This window comes from Neophocaena asiaeorientalis, unplaced genomic scaffold, assembly GCF_003031525.2.
Source record: "Neophocaena asiaeorientalis asiaeorientalis breed wild unplaced genomic scaffold, Neophocaena_asiaeorientalis_V1.1 scaffold180, whole genome shotgun sequence".
Classification (NCBI taxonomy): Eukaryota; Metazoa; Chordata; class Mammalia; order Artiodactyla; family Phocoenidae; genus Neophocaena; species Neophocaena asiaeorientalis.
This window is the reverse complement of record NW_020173697.1, coordinates 4,021,688-4,045,393: the sequence shown is the minus strand read 5'-3', so window position 1 is coordinate 4,045,393 and position 23,706 is coordinate 4,021,688. Positions and strand designations below refer to the sequence as shown.

Sequence of the window (23,706 nt, the reverse complement as noted above, 5' to 3'; positions counted from 1 at the left end):
GTTGGGGGTGAGACACCCAGTGGCTTTTACTTTATTCCTTATACTTACTGGGTTGTTTGAAAAAAATTAAGTGAGCATATATTTAATAATCAGATGGGGAAAATAAAGATCTTAAAGGTGAGAAAGAAAATCATTACAAGTATATCCTAAGTACCTCAAAGGAGTCTAGTAGATTGAAATTACGTAACTGATAAGAACATGCTTTTGAAAGTTGTGTAGTTTCATAAAAATACAATGTAGGACCTTTTTCTCAGTCCTTAATCTCTCCTCCTTACTTAGAATTAATAGGCACACCTTTATGTATGTTTAGATTCAGAATTTTATTTTAAATGAATTTCTATGCCATAACATAATATCTGTGATACTCTTACTAAAAATTATGTATAACAGTCAAATACTAACAATTTTTGCAACAAGCTCTCATTACATTTTCTTCAAAATAGGAAAAGTTCACATTATATACTGTTTTGAACATGATTGTTTGCTTACAAATAATTTACTGTAAAAATGTTATTTTCAAAGAAAATTTATGGGAAATGATAAAGCAACTATAAAAATCTTTACAATAAAATCCAGGATAAAAGTACTTTTGGGGGGTTGAAAATTTATCAACATGTATATGTGGATTATAAATATATTTTGGCAATCTGATGGGTTCAAGGGCACTTTAAAAGTTGTCTAGTTAAATTACTACAGATATGACATGTTTGGTGAAACCCAATCTGTAAGTCTGACACCAACAATCATTTCTTCCTGCTAAAACATAGAAATAATTTATCTGAAAACTGAGTGCTATGAAGAGTTCGATTTCTTCATAAAGATTCCTTTATAAATTGGGCTAATCCCTGGAAGGCCTAAAAGCGAGCAGAGAGAAGAATTAATAAAATTAGGATGCTGTTTAGGAAACTTGAGAAATTTAAACAAAGAGTATCCATCTTAGGTTGAGATCAGACAGTGAAAAGTCAGGATTAACCTCAGTTTTATCTGGGTCAGAGGCCGTCATGTCCACTAATATAAGTAGACGGAAGCACATCAGAGGCCCAGGAAATATTTCAAATCCTTATCCCCTCAAGATCATCATCTTCTCCCAGAACACGAATTATTTTTTTCATATACTCTCTCACCTGCACATGCCTTCTGTATAGTTTCAGTTGTCCGGCTCTATGCATATATAACTTATGAAAAGCATATTTAATGACATGAGAAAGGAAGTCAATCAAGAACACAGCCGGAGACAGCCCATCTCCAAGGATAAGTATACACTCTTCTTACACTTCCTGGACTCTTCAGTTTATGGCTCTTCTGTGGGTTCCCGACACACAGTTCTTAGGAACTTTCTTCTTGGTTTCCTGTAATCCTGGTTAAAGCTGGACTTTGTGATTAAGCAATTACTTAACTCCAGTCATTCATATTATTCTATTTGACCCTTCCACCAGAGATAGAGATGGATGGCTTCATGAATATGTACTATGGCTCATGTTAATTCCAAGAAGGAGCGAAAGAGGTTCTCTTTGTGACTTGTTGATAATCTGCCAACACTGTTGAGCAGGTCTGAAATCTATTCGACTCCAACTTGGTTGCATCATTTGTCTATAGAAGCCTGGCAACTTCTCTGAATGGTAGTTTGTGACTTTCCAACCAATACCCATTTTGCAGAAACCCAAGAAGCTATCAAATAATGTTGTAACTCACAAAATGAACACAAAAAATAAGTGGATATCTACTTCTACTCTAAAGAGAATATTGTACTCACCATGTCCATCTGCTCTGGAGAAGCTAAAGAGAAGGATGCTCTGAAGTAGGGGCAAGGAGCTGAACTATCAAGGTAGAAATGATATCCAGGAAGCATGAATATCTAAGAGAGTTTATGGAAACAGGTGATGTACCATTAAAGAAAACTAAAAGAAAATATAGGTGAATCTAATCTCAGAGTGGAGGATGACTTTTAAACTTAAAAAGCAATGAAAGAAATCACAAGAGAAAAATCAATTTATATAAAATTACTGCATGTCATATAATAAAACTAAAAGCATAGAAACCAGTGTTTACATAAATACAGCAATTCTACCTCTTCTCAATATATTATAAAGAATGCACAGAAACAGGAAAAACTTTAAAATGGACAAGGACAGCTTATTCAAGAAATAGAAATGGTAATAAACATGAATAAATGTTTAACATAACTAGAAAAGTAAAATAAATCCAATGAAATATCATTTTTAAAACTATTTCATTTTTTTTAAGTTAAACTATAGTTGATTTACAATGTTGTGTTAGTTTCAGGTATACAGCATAGTGATTCAGTTATACATATGTGTATATGTATATGTATATCTATCGATCTATTCTTTTTCATATTCTTTTCCCTTATAGGTTATTATAAAATACTGAGTATAGTTCCCTGTGCTATATAGTAGGTCCTTGTTGGTTATCTGTTGTATACATAATAGTGTATGTATGTTAATCCCAAACCCCTAATTTATCCCTTCCCCACTTTCCCGTTTGGTAACCATAAGTTTGCTTTCTATGTTTGTGGGTGTATTTCCATTTTGTAAATAAATTCATTTGTATCATTTTTTTAGATTCCACGTAAGTGATATCATATGATATCTGTCTTTCTCTGTCTGACTTACTTAGTATGATCATCTCTAGGTTGATCCATGTTGCTGCAAATGGCATTATTTCATTCTGAGTAATTCTGGCTGAGTAATATTCCATTGTATATATGTACCACATCTTCTTTATCTGTTCCTCTGTTGATGGACATTTAAGTTGCTTCCATGTCCTGGCTATTGTAAATAGTGCTGCGATGAACATTGGGGTGCATGTATCTTTTTGAATTATACTTTTCTCCATATATATTCCCAGGAGTGGGATAACTGGATCATATGGTAACTCTACTTTTAGTTTCCTTTTGAACCTCCATACTTTTCTCCATAGTGGCTGCACCATTGTACATTCCCACCAACAGCGTAGGAGGGTCCTATTTTCTCCACACCCTCTCCATCCTTTATTATTTGTAGACATTTTGATGATGGGCATTCTGACCAGTATGAAGTGATACTTCATTGTAGTTTCGATTTGCATTTCTCTAATAATTAGTGATATTGAGCATCTTTTCACGTGCCTGTTGGCCATCTGTATGTATTCTTTGGAGAAATGTCTTTTTAGGTCTTCTGCCCAATTTTGGATTGGGTTGTTTTCTTTTTTGATATTGCGTTGTATGAGCTGTTTGTGCACTTTGGAAATTAATCTCTTGTCAATCGCATCATTTGCAAATATTTGTTCCCATTCTGTAGGTTGCCTTTTTGTTTTTTTATGCTTTCCTTTGCTGTGCAAAAGCTTTTAAGTAGGTCCCATTTATTTATTTTTGTTTTTATTTCCATTAATCTAGGAGACAGAATGAAAAAGATATTGCTGTGATTTATGTCAAGGAGTGTTCTTCCTGTTTTGCTGTAGTTTTGTATTATCCAGCCTTACATTTAGGTCTGTAAGCTATTTTCAATTTATTTTTGTTTATGGTGTTAGAGAATGTTCTAATTTCATTCTTTTACATGTACCTGTCCAGTTCTCCCAGCAACACTTACTGAAGAGACTGTCGTTTCTCCACTGTATTTTCTTGCTTCCTTTGTTGTAAATTAATTTGCCATAAGTGCATGGGTTTATTTCTGGGCTTTCTCTCCTGTTCCAGTGGTCTATATTTCTGTTTTTGTTCCAGTACCATACTGTTTTGATTACTACAGCTTTGTAGTATAGTCTGAAGTCGGGGAATGTGACTCGTCCAGCTCCATTCTTCTTTCTCAAGACTGCTTTGGCTGTTAGGGGTCTTTTGTGTTTCCATACACATGTTAAAATTATTTTAGTTCTGTGAAAAATGCCATTGGTAATTTGATACAGGGATTGCATTGAACCTGTAGTTGGCCTTGGAGAGTAAAGGCATTTTGACAATATTGATTCTTCCAATCCAAGAACATACTCTATCTTTCCATCTGTTTGTGTTGTCTTCAATTTCTTTCATCAGCATCTTACAGTTTTCCAAGTACAGGTCTTCTGCCTTTTTAGGTAGGTTTATTCCTAGGTATTTTATTCTTTTAGATGTGATGGTAAATGGGATTTTTTCCTTAATTTCTCTTTTTGCTCTTTTGTTGTTAGTGTATAGAAATGCAACAAATTTCTGTGTACTTATTTTGTATCCTGCAACTTTACCAAATTCATCGATGAGCTCTAGTAGTTTTCTGGTAGTATCTTTAGGATTTTCTATGTATAGCATCATCTCATCTGCAAACAGTGACAGTTTTACTTCTTCTTTTCCACTTTCGATTCCTTCTATTTCTTTTTCTTCTCTGATTGCTGTGTCTAGGTCTTCCAAGACTTTGTTGAATAAAAGTGGCGAGTGGGGCATCCTTGTCTTGTTCCTCACCTTAGAAGAAATCCTTTCAGATTTTCACCATTGAGTATGATGTTAGCTGTGGGTTTTTCATATACAGCCTTTATTATGTTAAGGTGTGTTCCCTCTATACCCACTTTCTGGAGAGTTTTTATCATAAATGAATGTTGCATTTTATCAGAAGCTTTTCTTGCCTCTATTGAAATGATCATATGGTTTTTATTCTTCAATTTGTTAATGTGGTATATCACACGGATTGATTTGTGGATATTGAAAAAAACTCAAAAAACACAAACATGTGGAGGCTAAACAATATGCTACTAAATAACCGATTGAAGCTTTTCTTGCCTCTATTGAAATGATCATATGGTTTTTATTCTTCAATTTGTTAATGTGGTATATCACACGGATTGATTTGTGGATATTGAAAAAAACTCAAAAAACACAAACATGTGGAGGCTAAACAGTATGCTACTAAATAACCAATAGATCACTGAAGAAATTAAAGAGAAAATCAAAAATACCTAGAGGTAAATGAAAATGAAAACACAAGTATCTAAAACCTATGGGATGCAGCAAAAGCAGTTCCAAGAGGGAAGTTTATATCAATACAATCATACCTCAGGAAACAACAAAAATTCCAAATAAACAACCTAACCTTACACCTAAAGCAACTAGAGAAAGAAGAACAAACCAAACCCGTAGTTAGTAGAAGAAAAGAAGTCATAAAGATCAGAGCAGAAATAAATAGAGACTAAGAAGACAGTAGAAAAGAGCAATGAAACTAAAAGCTGGTTCTTTGGAAAGATAAACAAAATTGATAAACCTTGAGGCAGACTCATCAAGAAAAAAAGGGAGGGCTCCCCTGGTGGCACAGTGGTTGAGAGTCCACCTGCCGATGCAGGGGACACGGGTTCGTGCCCCAGTTCGGGAAGATCCCACATGCCGTGGAGCGGCTGGGCTCGTGAGCCATGGTCGCTGAGCCTGTGCGTCTGGAGCCTGTGCGTCTGGAGCCTGTTCTCCACAGCGGGAGAGGCCACAACGGTGAGAGGCCCACGTACCATAAAAAAAAAAAAAAAGAAAGAAAAAAGAAAAAAAGGGAGATGGCCCAACTCAGTAGAGTCAGAAATGAAAAGAAGTTACAACCAACACCACAGAAATATAAAGGACCATAAGGGACTACTACAAGCAAGTATATACTAATAAAATGGACAACCTAGAAGAAATGGCCAGATTCTGAGAAAGGTACAACCTCCCAAACCTGAATCAGGAAGAAAGAGAAAATATGCACAGAGCAGTTACCAGCACTGAAATTGAACCAGTGAGTTAGAAACTCCCAACAAGCAAAAGTCCAGGACCAGATGGCTTCACAGGTAAATTCTATCAAACATTTAGAGAAGAGTTAACACCTATCCTTCTGAAACTCTTCCAAAAAATTGCAGAGAAAGGGATGGTTCCAAACTCATTCTATGAGGCCACTATCACCCTACTACCAAAATCAGACAAAGACGCCACAAGAAAAGAAAATTACAGGCCAATATAACTAATGAACATAGATGCAAAGATCAACAAAATACTAGCAAATCGAATCCAATAACACATCAAAAAGATCATACACCATGATCAAGTCGGATTTATCTCAGGGGTGCAAGGATTTTTCAACATCTGCAAATCAATCAGTGCTAAATACCCTTTTAGAGTTATCAAATTTGGGGGTGACCTTTCAGCCTGGAGTTGAAAGATAAGTAGGCATAGGCCAAGCAAAAAGTAGGGGAAGAGTCTGTCAGGGAGAAGATACAGAGTGTAGTGTCCCCGAGGTGCAAAGAAAATTGGTCACTCATAGAGGTGGAAACACTTAATACATAGAGTGAAGGAATAAAAATGATAGGTAATGGTGTTAAAACGGTGGGACACCTGCTCTTCTTGGTGACTTCTGTGGCCAACAGCTCGCTGCCCCAGAGCATGTGTCTCCTGCTTCCTGTGCATGAAAACACACTGTCCGCAGCCTCTCTCTAGATGCCTGTGGCTGCGTGATTGAATCCTAGCCAGGAGAGGGGAAGTTGTGGTGCTGCTTCTCGGCCTGGCCCTGAATGTCTCCCTGTGTGACCCACCATGCCCTCAATGCTGCGGTCATCATGGATCCGTGTGTTGAAAAACTCAGAGCAAGAAGGTGGCAGGAACCTGGGTCTCTGACTCACGGCGGGAGCAGAGGAGCCTGTAGACCACATCTTTGAAAACTGTGCGTGAGTCAGAACTGGGTTGTGACTGGATTGTGTTAAGTCTTTGAGATTGTTGTCTAGTAAAATCATGACATTCAGAATTTAAGAAACTGCTTGTTTTTTCATGGTGTAAATCTGGCCCCTGGTTGTTGAGGTTAGGTGAGCTGGGAATGAAATGATTTGGGGGCATTCTGGGGAGAAAATTTCAAGGCTGAAGATGAGGTTTTTTTTTTTTTTTTTCCTGATTAACAATGAAATGAAAACTGTCATTTCTACCAACATTGGGGAACAGTTTAGGGATGTGCCAGAAGCAAGTTTCTGTGGAGAAGGAGGGAGTGGTAATAATCTTGCAAGTTGACCAAAATCTGGGTTAAGAGAGTTGTGTTAAAGATAGAGATTATTTAGAAAAGTTGAAGGTCCATGCAACAGGGTATATGGAATAAATAAAAGGAACTGAAAAAACTATAATAAAATATGAAGCCTGTATCCTTATCTCCTAGCTCAGGGATACAAACAAATAGCCACTTATCAAATATTGTGAATAATAATGGCAGTGATAACAAAGCAAAGAAAATGTAATAAAATTGATTTATTGTACTAAAATGCACTTATATGAGTTAAGTCATTTAAGTATTTATTAAGCGCTTTCTATGTGCTGTTATTAACATTAAAACAATTAATAAAGCATGAGTCCTGCGGTCAAGTATGATGATTACAGGGAATGAGCGACTTTCCCAGGGGAATGGATTGGCTCACCAGTCCAGGCAGCCAGTTCTCAGCTCTGACCTCTAGACTGTCTCTTATGCTCTAGCACAGGAGTTTGCCAAAAACAACATGATCTGTTCTTTGTACTCACTGCCTCAAGACAAAAGTGATACTAGAAACAGATCTTGGTGTTTACAAAAGAGTGACGAACATGATAAAGGCATTAATTAATGGAGAATGGTTGATTGATTTGCTAAATTGGAAAGCTACACAGAAGCATATTTAGATGTCTCAGCTTAATTAGTGCCTCTGAATGAAATCTAAGTAGACATGATTTAAGTATAAAAGGAGAAAAAAAATTAGAAATCCTTGTGGGCTAATTTTAAGTGAAAAAAGCAGGATATAAACTTTTCTGTGTAATTTTAATCCTGTAGAATAATTGCACAGCCATATCAAACAAACAAACCACCCGATTAAAAAATGGGCACAAACCTGAATGTATGTTTTTCCAGAGAAGACATACAGATGGCTAAAAAGCACATGAAAAGATGCTCTACGTCATTAATCATCAGATTAATGCCAATCATTAACCATTAATCATCAATGCAAATCAAAACCACAATGAGATATCACGTCACGCTTATTAAAATAGCAACCAGCAAATGGACAACAAATAACAAATGATGGCGAGGATGCAGAGAAAAGGGAACCCTTGTAAACTGTTGGTGGGAATGTAAATTGGTGAAGCATTATGGAACATAGTATGGAGGTTCCTCAAAAAACGAAAAATAGAACTACCATATGACCCAGCAATTCCACTTGTGGGTATATGTCCAAAGAAAATGGAAACACTAATTAAAAAAGATACATGCTTGGGGCTTCCCTGGTGGCGCAGTGGTTGAGAGTCCGCCTGCCAATGTAGGGGACACGGGTTCGTGCCCTGGTCTGGGAAGATCCCACATGCCGCGGAGCGGCTAGGCCCGTGAGCCATGGCCGCTGAGCCTGCGCGTCCGGAGCCTGTGCTCCGCAACGGAAGAGGCCACAACAGTGAGAGGCCGCGTACCAGAAAAAAAAAAAAAAAAAGATACATGCACCCCAGTGTTCATTTCAGCATTATTTGTAATTGCCAAGACATGGAAACAACCTAAGTGCCCATCAACAGATGAATGGATAAAGAATATGTGAGATATATATATATATAGTGATATGATACACAAAGTTATAAAATGAATGAAATAATGCCATTTGTGACAACATGGATGGACTTGGAGGGTATTATGCTTAGTGAAATAAGTCAGAGAAAGACAAACATGCACTTATATGCAGAATCTAAAAAAATAAAATGAATAAACAAAAAGAAAGAGACACACATAATAGAGACAAACTGGTGCTTACCATTGGGAAGAGGGAAGGGGGAAGGGCACGACAGGGGTAGAGGATTAAGAGGTATAAACTATTATGTATAAAATAAAGAAGATCCAATGATATATTGTACAGCACAGGGAATATAACCAATTTTTTATAATAACTTTTAGTGGAGTCTAATTGTTAAAAATATTGAATCACTATGTTGTACACCTGAAACTAATGTAATATTGTAAAGCATTATACTTTCATAAAAAAACAATTTCATAGACAAACTACTAGATATATACAAGCTGTTCAAGAAAATATTTCACAAATGGTCATAAAATTTGGGTGGTAAAATTATGGGCTATTTAAAAAATTTTCAGTATGCTTCAATGAAGAATCATGTTACCATGAGTATGCTTTACTTTCCTAATCAGGAAAAAAATCCTTTTATTTTAATACTAATGGCTTATGGTTACCAGTGGGTAAGGGGAGGAGGGTTAAATTGGGAGTTTGGGATTGACATATACAACTACTATATATAAAACAGATAACTAATAAGGCCCTACTGTATAGCACAGGGAACTCTACTCCATACTGTGTAATGGCCTATATGGGAAAAGAATCTAAAAAAGAGTGGATATATGTATAACTGAATCTCTTTGCTGTACACCTGAAACTAACACAACATTGTAAATCAACTATACTCCAATAAAAATTTTTTTAAAATAATAAAAAATATTACTGGCTAATACTCATCAAGCATTTACTATGTGCCAGGTATTGGTCTAAGTACTTTATCCATATTTATTGCTTTCATCATCATAGCAACCCTAAGAGGGAGAGGTTCTTATTATCTGCATTTTACCCAACGCCACATATAAGGGCAGGGCTGGAGCTGGGATTCACACCCAAGGACGTGCCTCCAGAGAGTGTGCTCTTAGCCACTAAGCTAATCAGTAGCTGAGCTGAACGACTGTATTTCCCCTGGTTTAGACCAGGGGACTAATTTTGTAACCCAAAATCTATTATGTTCTTAGTAAGGAGTTAATGTATCTGATAGACAAACATTATGCCTTGGGTTGGTGGGCAACGATAGATATCTCTTGCCATTTTATTAAGATATTACTTTAAAGAAAAAATGTAGCTTTTCTTCCTGTTTTACCTCTTTCTTAAAGGCTTTCTCTTCAATCAGTTTTCTTACATCATGAAGGCCCTTAATTTTAACCCATAAAAACATTCCAGCAGTAGGAACTTGCCATTCTGCCAAACCTACAAACAAAAGAGACGAAATATTTCCCGAGACCATTTTTGATGATGTCAACTATATCGCTGAAATGACAAATTGCAGTAACTATAAACTAGTGTTTCCAAAAAAGTTCCTTCAGTGATAGCATTTTTAAAAATATAGTTTTATGAGTTCTGAAAACTGATGCTCTGGGTTTTATTTTAAAAAGTAAGGTGAGGGTTTGAAAGGGAGAGAGGAGACTCGTGTGTTTATTTATGATTTTAGTGGGTCTCAGGGCAGTGCGGGAAATCCAGTGCCATGCCCACCACCCTTCCTTAGAATTGCCCCTAAGCCGAACACGGCTCTTTCAGTTTTAGGAGCAGATTCCTCAACTCTTTCTAGAGGCTTCTAGTGTTTCAATAAATCCTATCATTTATGTAATTGTTCATGTCTAATGAATTGAAGTTTTTATCAGAATGTAGTTAATTATGAAAGGAGTACATAAAATTAAGAAATTCTGCTCATTGGTAGGCTTTATGCTTCATTGAACATAAGGATAGAGAAACCAAGAAGGAAGAATAATTATTTTGATTTTGATTATTACCTTTTAAAAAAAAAAACCTTGATGTTGATTAAAGCCTTTTTTTCAACTTCACTATAGGAAGTGGTAGAATAGTACTCTTATCAAAAAGATAGTAATTGTGTTTTTACCAGGACTGCGTAGGGAAAAAGATATGAGGGAAATAAGAAGTGAATACTTTGTATTTACTGTTATTCTTGCCAAAGGCATTTTTAGTGGTGTAATTAATGCCATGCAATTCATTTTACTTTCTTCCTTAATAGAAAATTAAATCTAAACCATTCTGAAATCAAATTAGCAATAGAAAATATTAGATAAATGAGGTTAATGATTAAAAGGCAAATTGTCTGTAATGAGAAACCTGCCTTAGATTGTACTGTTTTGTCTTTATAGAGTCAGTAAAGGAGTATGTTGTTGATTTCACAATCCCTCTTCTATTTGGAGCAAAATTTTGAAAACCGTTTGACTACAGGTATTATTTAACTTTAAGTAGGTTATTGCTGGTTGATTGTTAGACTAATTGGTTGTTTTTCTTCAAACCACAGTTACTTTGCAGCAGTCAGTTATAGTAGAAATGCGTAGAATCATGCCAGGGTTTGTGCTCTTACTTCAGAGATCATTCATAGGGTAACATTTTCTTGACAAGAATACTCCTGGACCCTGTTTCCTTCCCCAGGGTTATTAACAATACTCTGTGGTGAGTATCACTCACTCATATAAGGGCTACTGTTCATCCCAGGACAGGATGTAAGTTCCACTCACCACTTAACCACTTGTCTGCAGCTGCCAATAATGCATCCCTCTGCTTCCTATAGAAATCAATAACCCTAGAAGAAGAAAACAATGCAAAGGATGTGTTTAGTACATTGATTGCAGAAATTAAAAGGCTCTGGAGTCCATTCTGTAAGAATCTATTTTCTATCTTGATGAAAATGTTGAATTCTTGATGAGGAAATAGAGCGTATTTATTTGACCTGTCTGATGGTAAACATTTTTACCATTGTGGGCTTTCCATTATTTTGGAATAATTCAAAAGTGAAAATTAATAGAGCAAAGTCCATTTCTATATAAAGTATGGAACCTAAAATACAGTACCTCTCTACATGAGCCAGGAAGCCCTCTTCTCCCCATTGGTGTAGAAGCTGTGATACCAGCAGCTAAAAGGGATGAGACAGTTATAAGGTTCATCCTCTAAAATGTGTTTTTTTGCCAAACATAACAGCAAATCACTCTTGATTATGTGCAAACGACCCTAAGAAGATGCAACAACCTGCACGAAGCCTTATAGGGTCAGCAACTTATAACAACGTTGATTAATAACAATGACAACAATAATAGCAAAAATAACAAATATGTATATGGTCCTTGCTATGTGCTGGAAACTGCTGTACCATATGAATATATTTCAGCTACGTTGATCTTTGTAATACCCTTATTAGGCAGGTCATTATTTCCACTCCACTGATAAAGAGAATGAGGCACAAGGTGAAGTTAACTTTCCTGCAGTCACTGCTCATCACAGAGCCTGGACTTAGGTCAGAAGGTCCAGCCCCAGATCCACCCAATAGCTGCCGCCCTGGATGGCCTCTAAATATAAAACACATACAGTCTATATATGAAGTTATACAATATATTCAGAGATTTTTGTATCCAGAATGAAAGTCCTAAATGTTCTAAATGGATAGTGAAATTTGGTTGATAACAGATACAGAAAATATAGAAAAAGCCCCCAACTTGATAAAACACGGGATATCTGCACTTTGTGGAATGTATAATGTCAAAGAAATGTCCATTCTACATAAACTACCCCTTTTGCGTTCTTAGGTAGCAGTTCTGTCCTTAAGGTCTGATTCTCAAGGTTGCCTCAGGGATGGGTCCAGTAATTTCTCAAAGCTTGTAAAGATATTTATACAAGTAATTTCTCAAAGCTTGTAAAGAAATTTATACATTCTCCAAAAATAATTTTACTGTATTTTAGTTAAAATACATTCCAGCCGCTGTTTGTAGGGAGCTTAGCACATGGGCAGTGAAGGCAGACATCGGGCCACCACACGGGTTTGAACCCTTGCTCTCAGATTCCAGGACAACGAAGCTAACAGTGTGTTACTTCACCAAACCTCTTCCGCTCTCTTGAGTCCAACGCAGTTTTTACGGAATTCCTGGGCTAGATTCCAGGACACAGCTGAATAAGAAGATCTCTGACCTTCAAGGAGTTTGGTCTACACTGTGAAACAGCACCAGGTCCATTCCAATCTCTTTTGCTATTTAGAGCAAACATCTGCTGTGCATGGTCTCCTAATTCAGTCCATGCAGATCTAGAGGTGCAATCAGTGATTTCTCTCTCTGCCATGTTCACTCAGTCATATTTGCCAACATCTGTTTTATTTTATGATCTGATTCAAAAAATTCCTACCTGAGTGAAAGTGCTGGTGTGCATTGTTGAAACTTCTGTGTGTAAAACAATTCTCTCGATCAAGGGCTTTGGACCAGTTATAAACCCTATTCGCAACCTGCACAAAGAGAGAAAAGGCACAGTACCAACACTGCATTAACAAGTAATACCATGTTAGTGATTTCATGGGGAAGAAAGTTGCGACCTAGGGACAAATGGACCTAGACAGTTAACACATTCTAATAAAACAACTTCTTATTTAAAATACACATTTAAATTAAATTGTACAGTTAAAATAGAATGCATATCTGACCAGGTATTTCTAAATGTGCTGTTTCGTATATGCAACCAAAAACCTGACCAGTCCCCACTAAGCTATAGCTTAATGGCCAAGTATCTTTGACCACTCGGAAGTAGGTTAAAGGAGCATGTTTATTTCTTCAGAGCGCTCGAAGATGAAAATCACTTGGAATCATAGTTCTTTGTACTTGATTCTGTGTAGCTTAACATGCGATTTTAGAACAGTGTTTATAGTGAAAATCTTAGGCATCGTGTTCAGCTACCTAGAGGAGAGTTTACAAAAGGAGCCTGCCTCCTATGTTAAAGGAATGTCTTTGTAACCTGGAATGACAAGAAGAAGGAAAGGGAAGGGACAGGTTGAAAGTACAAACATAAAATTATGAAAATCAAACTTGGGGCCAATTATTATATAGCCTCGTAGAGTTTAACATCACACCAAGAGTAACATTTCCTTCAATGAAAATATCAATTAAAGGGAAAGAAAAATCTCATAGTCAACAAGAGTGTAATAGTTTCTTGAATTTAAATTCATGGCGACCCTGGCATAGATGACTTCCTTTTATTAAAAATCATCTTCCTTGAGAGCAAGGGGCAATGAGAAGGAACTTGCAGAGCGCTCTTCTAAAGGGTCAGAACAAAACAAGAACACAGCCACGGAACACATTCTTTGAAAATACCTCATAGATTTCCTTTTTGCGGTTAGTTGTTAATGAGTTCCCAGCAGGGTTGTTGCCATTTGGGACAGTATAAAGAAATTTGGGGGTGTTTTTCTTGGGGTTCTTTGAATCTTCTGGTTTCCATTTGGAGAGTATTTCTCTGAGGGAGTCTGGAATAATCCCGTGCTCATCACTGGAAACATTAATCATGTTGCAGCCCAGGGGTTGCAGCTGTCCAGTACAAAGAGAAAAGAAAGCCAGAGACTCAGACTTGATACAAAATATCAGTGTCACTGGTTCTTACACTAAGGAGAATGTTACCATTTATACCCTTAAACAAAAAGCTGTTACCATTTATACCCTTAAACACAAACCTGCACTCAGCTCTACGCCCACAGTGCGTTATCTTTATAATTATGGTTAGAACTGGTTCATAAAATAGGTGTTTATTAAGGAATGTTTTTTGACAAAGTAAATTAATCTTATAAAGCATCTATGGTGCTAATACATAAAATAGTTATAAGCAGAGGTGATATTCAAAATATTGGACAGGTGGTGTAGCATGGACACATCAGATACAGAGCAGGCTGGAATGGGGTCCTGGAGGCCCCCTACCATGCCAGCATTGGCTCTGTACTATGGGGTGTTCAGGTTGGTCTTAGGAGAGGGACCAGGGGAGCCAGGGTGGTGCTGGGGAACCAAGGAGCGTCAGGGCAGTGGCTCACCAAGGCATGTGGATAGTATACTGTACCGATTGCAAAGGCTGAAGTCACAAGTAGTGGCCTTGTTTATAGACATTGTTTTATGAAAGGTTTGTGTTTTTATGTTTTATGTCTGTGGACAAACATAAAGAAGAAAATCGGAACTTAATAAGTAACAAGCAAAGGAAATCATCAACGAATGGAAAGACAACCTACAGAATGGAGAAGCTATTTGCAAACAATGGAACCGAAAAGGGATTAATTTCCAAAATATACGGACAGCTCAGTATCAAAAAAAAACCAAACAACCCACTCCAAAATTGGGCAGAAGATCTAAATAGACGTTTCTCCAAAGAAGACATGCGGATGGCCAACAGGCACATGAAAAGATGCTGAATGTTACTAATTATTAGAGAAATGCAAATGAAAACTGCAATGATGTACCACCTCACACTGGTCAGAATGGCCATCATCAAAAAGTGTACAAATAATAAATGCTGGAGAGGGTGTGGAGGAAAGGGAACTCTCCTACACTGTTGGTGGGAATGTAAATTGGTGCAGCCACTATGGAGAACAGTAGGGAGGTTCACCTTGTGATCCAGCAGTCCCCTTCCTGGTCATATATCTGGAGAAAACCATACTTCTAAAAGACACATGCACCCCAATGTTCATTGCAGCAGCATTTACAATAGCCAAGACATGGAAGCAACCTAAGTGTCCATTGACAGATGAATGGATAAAGATGTGGTATGTATATGTATGTATGTATATACATATATATATACACACATACACACACATATATACACAATGGAATATTAGCCATAAAAAGATTGAAATAATGCCATTTTCTGCAACATGGATGGATCTAGAGATTATCATAGTAAGTGAAGTAAGTCAGATGGAGAAATACAAATATCATATAATATTGCCTATATATGGAATCTAATAAAATGATACAAATGAACCTATTTACAAAACAAATAGACACACACAGACATAGAAAAGAAACTTCTGGCTACAAAAGGAAAGAGGAGTGGAGGGATAAATTAGGAGTTAGGGACTGACATATACACACTACTATATATAAAATAGGTAACCAACAAGAACCTATTGTATAGCACAGGGAACTATACTCAGTGTCTTGTAATAACCTATAATGGAAAAGAATCTGAAAGTTATACATATATATGTATAACTGAATCACTTTGGTTTACATCTGAAATGAACACAACATTGTAAATCAAATACAATATATTTCAATAAAAATTAAAAAAATCGCAGTAACTGAGTGAAGTTCTCAGAAAAAATATTTTCAAAGGATAAGCAAACAGTTTTCTTAGCAGTCAAATGTAGAATTATGCACTGAGAATAACCCAGACCCCACTTATGGTAAATTTAAAAGGTCTTAGACTTAGAAATCACATAAACATGCAATAAAAGAAGTCAGTCTTGGACCATGAGATAAACACACATGAACCGTCGGCATATTCCGTCACAGCCTAGCGTTGGTCTCTGTTTGGGTGTGTGAAAACGTGTGTGTATGTGTGCTGTTTACATAGACAAAAATTTTATATTTATAGGCATTGTGTAATCTTATGACTTAGGAGTTTAGGAAAATAATTAACAATTAGTATCCAGTCGCTAAGAAAAGGTAATTACTTTATTTTAGTTTTTAAAATTACGGCAAAATGTGTAAATAACAAAAATTTGCCATTTTAAAGTGTGCGACTCAGTGGCATTAATTACATTCACAGTGTGTGCATCCATCGTCACTATTAATTTCCAAAATCTTTTCATCACTCCAAACAGACACCCTGTATCATTAAGCAATAACTCCCCACTTCCCCCTCCCTCAGCCCCTGGTAACCACTAAGCAACTTTCCGTCTTTATGAGTTTGCCTATTTCAGATATTTTGTACAAGTGGAATCATACAATATGTGTCCTTTTGTGTCTGGCTTCTTTCACTTGACATAGTGCTTTCAAGGTTTATCCATGTTGTAGCAGGTGTCAGAACTTCCTTCCTTCTTCTGGCTGAATGATATTCCATTGTGTGAATGGACCACATTTTATTCATGCATTGATGTACACCTGGGCTGCTCCATGTTTTGGCTGTTGTGAATAATGCTGCTATGAACGTTTATGTTTCTGTTTGAGCCCCAGTTTTCAAATCTTTTTGGGTACATACTAGGAGTGGAATTTGTGTGTCCACAGTAATTCTATGTTTAATTTTTTGAGGCACTGATAAACTGTTTTCCACAGGGGCTGCACCATTTTACATTTCCACCAGCAATGTACTGCGGTTCCAATTTCTCTACATATTCACCATTACTTGCTATATTCCATTAAAAAAATAATAGTCATGCTAGTAGGTGTGAAGTAGTATCTCACTATGGTTTTCACTTTCATTTCTCTAATGACTAGTGATGTTGACCATCTTTTCATATACTTACTGGCCATTTATATATCTTCTTTGCAGAAATGTCTATTCAAGTCCTTTGTCTCTTTTTATTATTATTATTATTTTTTGCGGTACGCGGGCCTCTCCAGTTGCGGAGCACAGGCTCCGGACGCGCAGGCTCAGTGGCCATGGCTCACGGGCCCAGCCGCTCCGCGGCATGTGGGATCTTCCCGGACAGGGGCACAAACCCGCATCCCCTGCATCGGCAGGCAGACTCTCAACCACTGCACCACCAGGGAAGCCCCCCTTGTCTATTTTTAAATTAATTTCTTTGTATTTTAATTGTAGGAGGTCTTTATATACTCTGGATATTGAACTCTTACCATATATATGATTTGCATGTATTTTCTCCCACTCTGTAGGCTGTTTTTTCACTTTCTTCATAATGTCCTTTGACGCTCAAAAGAGTTTAATTTTTGATGAAGTCCAGTTTATATTTTTGTTGTTGCTTGTATTTTTGTTGTTATATCTAAGAATAGTGCCAAATCCAAGGTCAAGAAGATTTGCCTTATGTTTTCTTCTAAGAGTTTATAGTTTTAGCTCTTAATTTAAATGTTTGATCCATTTTGAGTTACATCTTTATATGGCATGAGGTGAGGGTCCAATTTCTTTCTTTTGCACGTGGAAATACAGTTATCCCAGCAAAATTTGTTGAAGAGACTTTTTTTTTTTTCCTGTTGAATGGTTTTGGTACCCTTGTCAAAATCAGTTGGTCACAGCTGTATGGTTTATTTCTGAACTCTCAATTCTATCCCATTGGGATATGTATCTATCCTTAATGCCAGTACCAGCCGGTTTTGATTACTGCAGATTAAGGCAGTTAGTTTTGAAATTGGGAACTGAGAATCTTCTAACTTTGCACTTTTTCAAGATTGGTTTGCCTATTTGGACCCTTTCCAATCCCAAATGAATTTGAGGATTGGCTTTTATATTTCTGTAAAAAAGGCTATTGGAATTTTGGTAGGGATTGCATGGAATCTGTAAATTGCTGTGGTAGTATTGACAGCTGAACGGTATTAAGTCTTCCAACCCAGGAGAAGGTGATGCCTTTTGGTTTATTGGCATCTTCTTTAATTTCTTTCAGCAATGTTTTTTAGTTTTAAATGAGGAAGTCTTTTACCCATTTTGTTAGATTTATTCCCAGATATTTTATTCTATTGGATGCTATTACAAATGGAATTTTCTTAATTTCCTTTTCAGATTGTTCATTAGAAAAGCAATGTTTATAATATATTTTTACCCCTACTTGGGAGTGTTGAGGGAATATGCCTTTCATCAAGACTAGCTAATTGCTTTCTATATATATTCATTTTTCACAAAGATAATATTAAATTAAAAAAAAGATAATCCATGAAGTTAGATTCAGTAGAGCATAGCGGTCATCTCATTAAATCCCCTACTCTAAGCTAGAATTACTTTGCTAGCATTTATGTCAGGTGGCCATTGAGAGTTACTCTGAGCCCCTGCAGTGATGGCCAGTGCTTTACTCCTCAGAGAACTGGTAAGGCTGATGGTTAGACAGTTGTTACATTGAGTTGAAACTGTTTCCCTGTAGTTTCCACCCTTTGGTTCAAGTTCTATGAACCTGAGAACATGCACAGACAAATCTAACTCCTCTGTCACATGGCTAGCTTTAATGTACTTGAGGACAATTCTCATGCCCCTGTGGAGTCTTCTCTCTCTACGGAAAAGAGCATAGTTCCTAAAACAATTCAACCTATGGTATTATTTCCATTTCTTTGTTCACTCTGGTCGCTTTTCTCCGACTGTGCTCCAGTCTGTATTCACATCGACCCAAAAGTATTGTGCCCCCGACAGTGGTGTGTTCTGACCAGGGCACAGCAGAGCAGGTGATGCGATTCCTCATTCTGGATATTAGAGTCCCGTTAATTAACACTGGAGAGGAAAGTCCTGATCGTACCATGTTACTGTACAGTTATCCTACACTGACATATGGCCATCCTTACGCATGTGGTCATATAGGTGGTAGTGAAAACATGTCTGTGTAAATTAAGTCACATTTCAGGTGGAATATTAACAAATCTGGACATGATTTTGCAAGACCCAATTTTAGTACCTCTACATTTAGACCTTGTAAGGAGAAATGTATAAAGCAGAGGGAACATTTCACATATTTTGCATATATTAATGATTCTCCTGTTTAAGAAGATGCTATTTTATGTTTCAGTGGACAGAGAATTCTCAAGGTGCAGTAGTTTCTTATTTGTTACAAGAAAGAGAGTTGCCTTTTGTAGACGTGTACTCACAGCATGAATTGTTCCTGAATAAATAGGTTCATTTACGAGGATATTATCTCCAGGATTAACGATCATCTCAAATACCTAACAAAAGAAGCATAGGTTGGCTTCGTTAGTCTGGTTTCCAGTCTTAGAAAACACCTCCCCCCCCTTTTTTTTTTTAGTTTGGGTTCACTAGGATTCTAGAGAAGGAGTTGGCAAGTTTTCTGTAACTTGCCAGATGGGATGTGAGCCCTGGTGTCTCCATTGCAACTACTCATCTCTGCCTCTATGGTGAGAAAGCTGTAGACAATACGTCAGCCGATGGTGTGGCTGAGTTCCAATAAAACTTTATTTACAGAATCAGATAAGGACTGGCTTGGCTCTCAAGCTACAGTTTGCAAATCTCCGTTCTAGGTTGGAAAAAAAAAACATAACTGCTTTGGCTCCTAAAATGTATTTATTCCTTTTATTCCTTTTCTGAAAAATTTTAAAATATTTGCTATAAGCCAGGCCTGTGTAAAGGATGGAGATAAATGATGAGCCTAAAGGCATGGTTTTTACCCTCCCGGAGATACTAGTCCACCATTCTGACTAAATCTTATATGAGTCACAGAATCATTCTTTCCTGCCCTGTGATGTTTCACAGTCCCCAGGTCACGCCTCTCCTCTCTATTATTTTAACAACCTAGAGCTCTTGATAAACAGCATGGCCATTATACATTGGGACAGAAGATTGGACTTTTGTTTCCTGATTTGGTCTAGGATATTCCATTTACTTTTCCTTATGAGCTTTTTGCATTTTATGACAGTGTCATCCTCTGACAAGTTTCTAATTGATTCAGGATTTACAGGACCTCCTAGGACCAAACAAATCACTGGGTGGCTTGCGTATTATTATCCATGGATCAGATGAAAACCTCATCACATACATTGGGACATGAGAAAGTCATATATCCTAAATGAGGAGGGAAGGCTGTTTATTATCTGAGACACGGACACCTAAAATAATATCCATCCTGGAGAACAAAGTGAGAGAAATATTAAACTGGATTCCCAGGAGGCCTCTGGAACAAGCATGGCTATAAGCCAGTGAGTTACTGATGCATTTGGCCATCTATGCTCTCTTCCTCTTTGATATGACTGATGTTGCAACAGACAAAGAAGAAACTTTCTTCTGCATCTTTCTGGGAAAAAAAATGCACATAATGTCCCTTCCTAAGAAAAGAATTTCACTGAAAAGAACTTTTTTGTCCTACTAGTCTGGAGCATCACAAATGGTTCTCTTCAAGAAAAAAAATCAAACAGCAGCTAATCCTTTTATTTTTCCTAATTCAGTCCAAGAAGTGGGAGGAAAATTATAAAGTCTTACTTTAATACCTTATTCTGTAAAAATACTTTAATTGAAATTCATTAAAACTAACTGGATTATAACATTCACATTTACATAAGAAAGAAGAGCAAGAAAGCTACTCTGGTTTGAGATAAACAAGAGTCATACTTTCATCTAGATGTGAGGACTGAATGTAGAGCTTCCTTATTCAGGACTAATTATTCATGAAAAAGAAAAGAAAAAAATAGATGAAACTGAGAACCTTATATGCAGTCTCTTTATCTGGGGACCTCCCAGTGGTGGTTACCTCTGTGGAGTTCCTGGAACCCAGGAGAGAGGCAGAGAGAGAGAGAGAGAGACAGAGAGAAGGAGAGAGAGAAAGTAACCCAGAGGAGAAGTCAGCCACAGACACAGACATATACGTAGATGTGGAGAAGCACAGCCAAGAGGGAGTCAGGGTACAAGAGGCAGCCGGCACAGATGATAACACCAGCAGACACACAAAGGAATGACGTTTCATCTCAGGAGTATCAGGATACACCCTCAAAGAATTTAAAAGTCATACACTGAAATGTTATAGCCACAAGCAAAACTGAAATTTAGCCTGAATCTCTGAGTCAGATGAAAGTAAGCAGCGCTCACTAAGCTGCAGGTAGGGGTTGAGTTCTCCCTGAACGGGAATCTTGTCCTAATGACTCAGAGCTCCGGGTCAATCATGATGGGATCTCTGTTTAAGAGAAATCAGGTTGTAAATGAAGCAACTGACAAAGGATTAATCTCCAAAATATACAAGCAGCTCATGCAGCTCAATATCAAAAAGACAAACAATCCAGAAATGGGCAGAAGACCTAAATAGACATTTTCCCAAAGAACACATACAGATTGCCAAGAAGCACATGAAGAGATGCTCAACGTCACTAATCATTAGAGAAATGCAAATCAAAACCACAATGAGTTATCACCTCACACCATTCAGAATGGCCATCATCAAAAAATCTACAAACAATAAACATCAGAGAGGGTGTGGAGAAAAGGGAACCCTCTTGCACTGTTGGTGGGAATGTAAATTGATACAGTCACTGTGGAGAACAGTATGGAGGTTCCTTAAAAAACTAAAAATAGAACTACCATACGACCCAGCAATCCCACTACTGGGAATATATCCTGAGAAAACTGTAATTCAAAAAGGAACATGTACCACAGTGTTCACTGCAGCACTGTTTACAGTAGCCAGAATATGGAAGCAACCTAAATGTCCATCGACAGAGGAATGGATGAAGAAGATGTGGCACATATATACAATGGAATATTACTCAGCCATAAAGAGGAACAAAATTGAGTTATTTGTAGTGAGGTGGGTGGACCTAGAGTCTGTCATATAGAGTGAAGTAAGTCAGAAAGAGAAAAATAAATACCGTATGCTAATGCATATATATGGAATCTAAAAAAACCGGTACTGATGAACCTAGTGGCAGGGCAGGAATAAAGATGCAGATGTAGAGAACAGACTTGAAGACCCAGAGTGGGGAAGGGGAAGCTGGGACGAGGTGAGAAAGTGTTATGGACATATACACACTACCAAATGTAAAATAAATAGCTAGTAGGAAGCTGCTGCATAGCACAGGGAGATCAGCCCCGTGCTTTGTGACCACCTAGAGGGGTGGGATAGGGAGGGTGGGAGGGAGATGCACGAGGGAGGGGATATGGGGATGTATGTATGCATATGGCTGATTGACTGTTGTACAGCAGAAACTAACACAACATTGTAAAGCAATTATACTCCAATAAAGATGTGAAAAAAAGAAAGAGAGAGAAATCAGGTTGGTGAATGTCTTTACGTTCCATTTATGATTCTAGGTGAAGACAAGGAAGACTTTGTAGGCCACAAAACATGATGCTCTGTGGCTAAGGGAGAGATGGCTGTATGGGTGAACGTAGTATTTGATTCTTCCCGCGGGTGCCCTTCCTTCCAATCTTACCTTACAGAGACCTTCTTGGCTGCCACATGTGACACACATGTCCATTTGTCCTTGGCTGGCTGGATAATGGATGGTGGGAGGATTATGCAATTTTACTTGAAACTGTTTTAGCCAGGATAACAGCTCTGGGAGTCTAAAGCATAAAATGCATGTAAAAATTGACAGTAGTGAAAATCATAATAATAGTAGACAGGAACTAAATGGTGGCTTTATAGCAGGCAGTTTAAAGGTCCTCAAATGCTTTTTGCCAATATTAATATCTTTACTTAAAAGACAAGGCAACAGACTTAGAGATTAAGAAATCCACATAAGTTAATCAGTTGGTGATTAAAAGAGCTTTCTCATTCCAAAGCCTGTACTCTTTCTTTTACATTAGAGCACTCACTGCGTAATTTTTTGTTTCCCTTAGGGAGATTTCTGTAGGATACCTAGAAGTGCAGGTTCAGTAAGTTCTTTGCATCACGGAAAGAAAAGCCTAGGTATACATTATATACAATACAATTTTTATGCACCCAACATGCATTATTCTTCAATCACAGAGCAAACAGGCTTTGATAAAGTATAATTCATAGACACTCTGCAAGTTACCCTTTATCACTGGAAGAAGACCAGCTCAGGAAAGCCTTGAATATGTGTTCCAGTTTGCCTTTATGAAATTAAACACATCTGAACTGTGGGCAACATGTTTACATAGCTGCCTGTTTAGAAAGGGAACATAATCATTAAAAAATTTCCCCAGGGGCTTCCCTGGTGGCGCAGTGGTTGAGAGTCCGCCTGCCAATGCAGGGGACACGGGTTCGTGCCCCGGTCCGGGAAGATCCTACGTGCCGCGGAGCGGCTAGGCCCGTGAGCCATGGCTGCTGACCCTGCGCGTCCAGAGCCTGTGCTCCGCGGCGGGAGAGGCCACAGCGGTGAGAGGCCCGCGTACCACAAAAAAAAAAAAAAAAAAAAAAAATTTCTCCGGGACCTAAACTGGCTGCTTGCTGGGTCATCCTTTTCCTCCTTTCTCCTACCCTGCTTCTTCACCAAGCTATATTCTCTTTCTTTTCCCAGTCTCAGATCAAATGGAACCACCTTCCTAAAACCTCTCCCTCCCCTAGTCGTATAAGGTTGAGAACAGTCCCTGGCCTCTTAGGCATTCAGTATCATTGCTGCAATTATTTTTTCTTCTAAAGCT

The 23,706-nt window shown here is 37.6% G+C and overlaps 1 protein-coding gene across 1 annotated transcript; it reads right to left on the bottom strand.

Annotated features, from left to right (window-relative positions):
* Positions 1-305: 305 nt before the first annotated feature.
* Positions 306-22,694, bottom strand: LOC112403186 (kynurenine/alpha-aminoadipate aminotransferase, mitochondrial-like). The gene is made up of 9 exons (XM_024750539.1): positions 22,530-22,694; positions 19,248-19,322; positions 13,798-14,048; positions 12,883-12,979; positions 11,565-11,626; positions 11,232-11,296; positions 9,827-9,933; positions 1,754-1,855; positions 306-854 (listed from the first exon to the last, which is right to left on the bottom strand). Exons 1-9 carry the CDS (start codon positions 22,572-22,574, stop codon positions 813-815), a joined length of 846 nt encoding a protein of 281 aa, XP_024606307.1. The 5' UTR covers positions 22,575-22,694; the 3' UTR covers positions 306-812.
* Between the last annotated feature and the right edge of the window lie 1,012 nt (positions 22,695-23,706).

What these genes read in the sequence shown, in the direction of transcription:
- LOC112403186 (XM_024750539.1), bottom strand. Translation starts at nt 22,574, where the DNA reads ATGGACATGTGTGTCACATGTGGCAGCCAAGAAGGTCTCTGTAAG. An exon ending in CGTGGCTGTGTTCTTGTTTT is followed by an intron (nt 12,980 to 13,797) that starts GTTCTGACCCTT and finishes CTCTTTGTGCAG; the next exon opens with GTTGCGAATAGGGTTTATAA. An exon ending in ACACCAGCACTTTCACTCAG is followed by an intron (nt 11,627 to 12,882) that starts GTAGGAATTTTT and finishes CATCCCTTTTAG; the next exon opens with CTGCTGGTATCACAGCTTCT.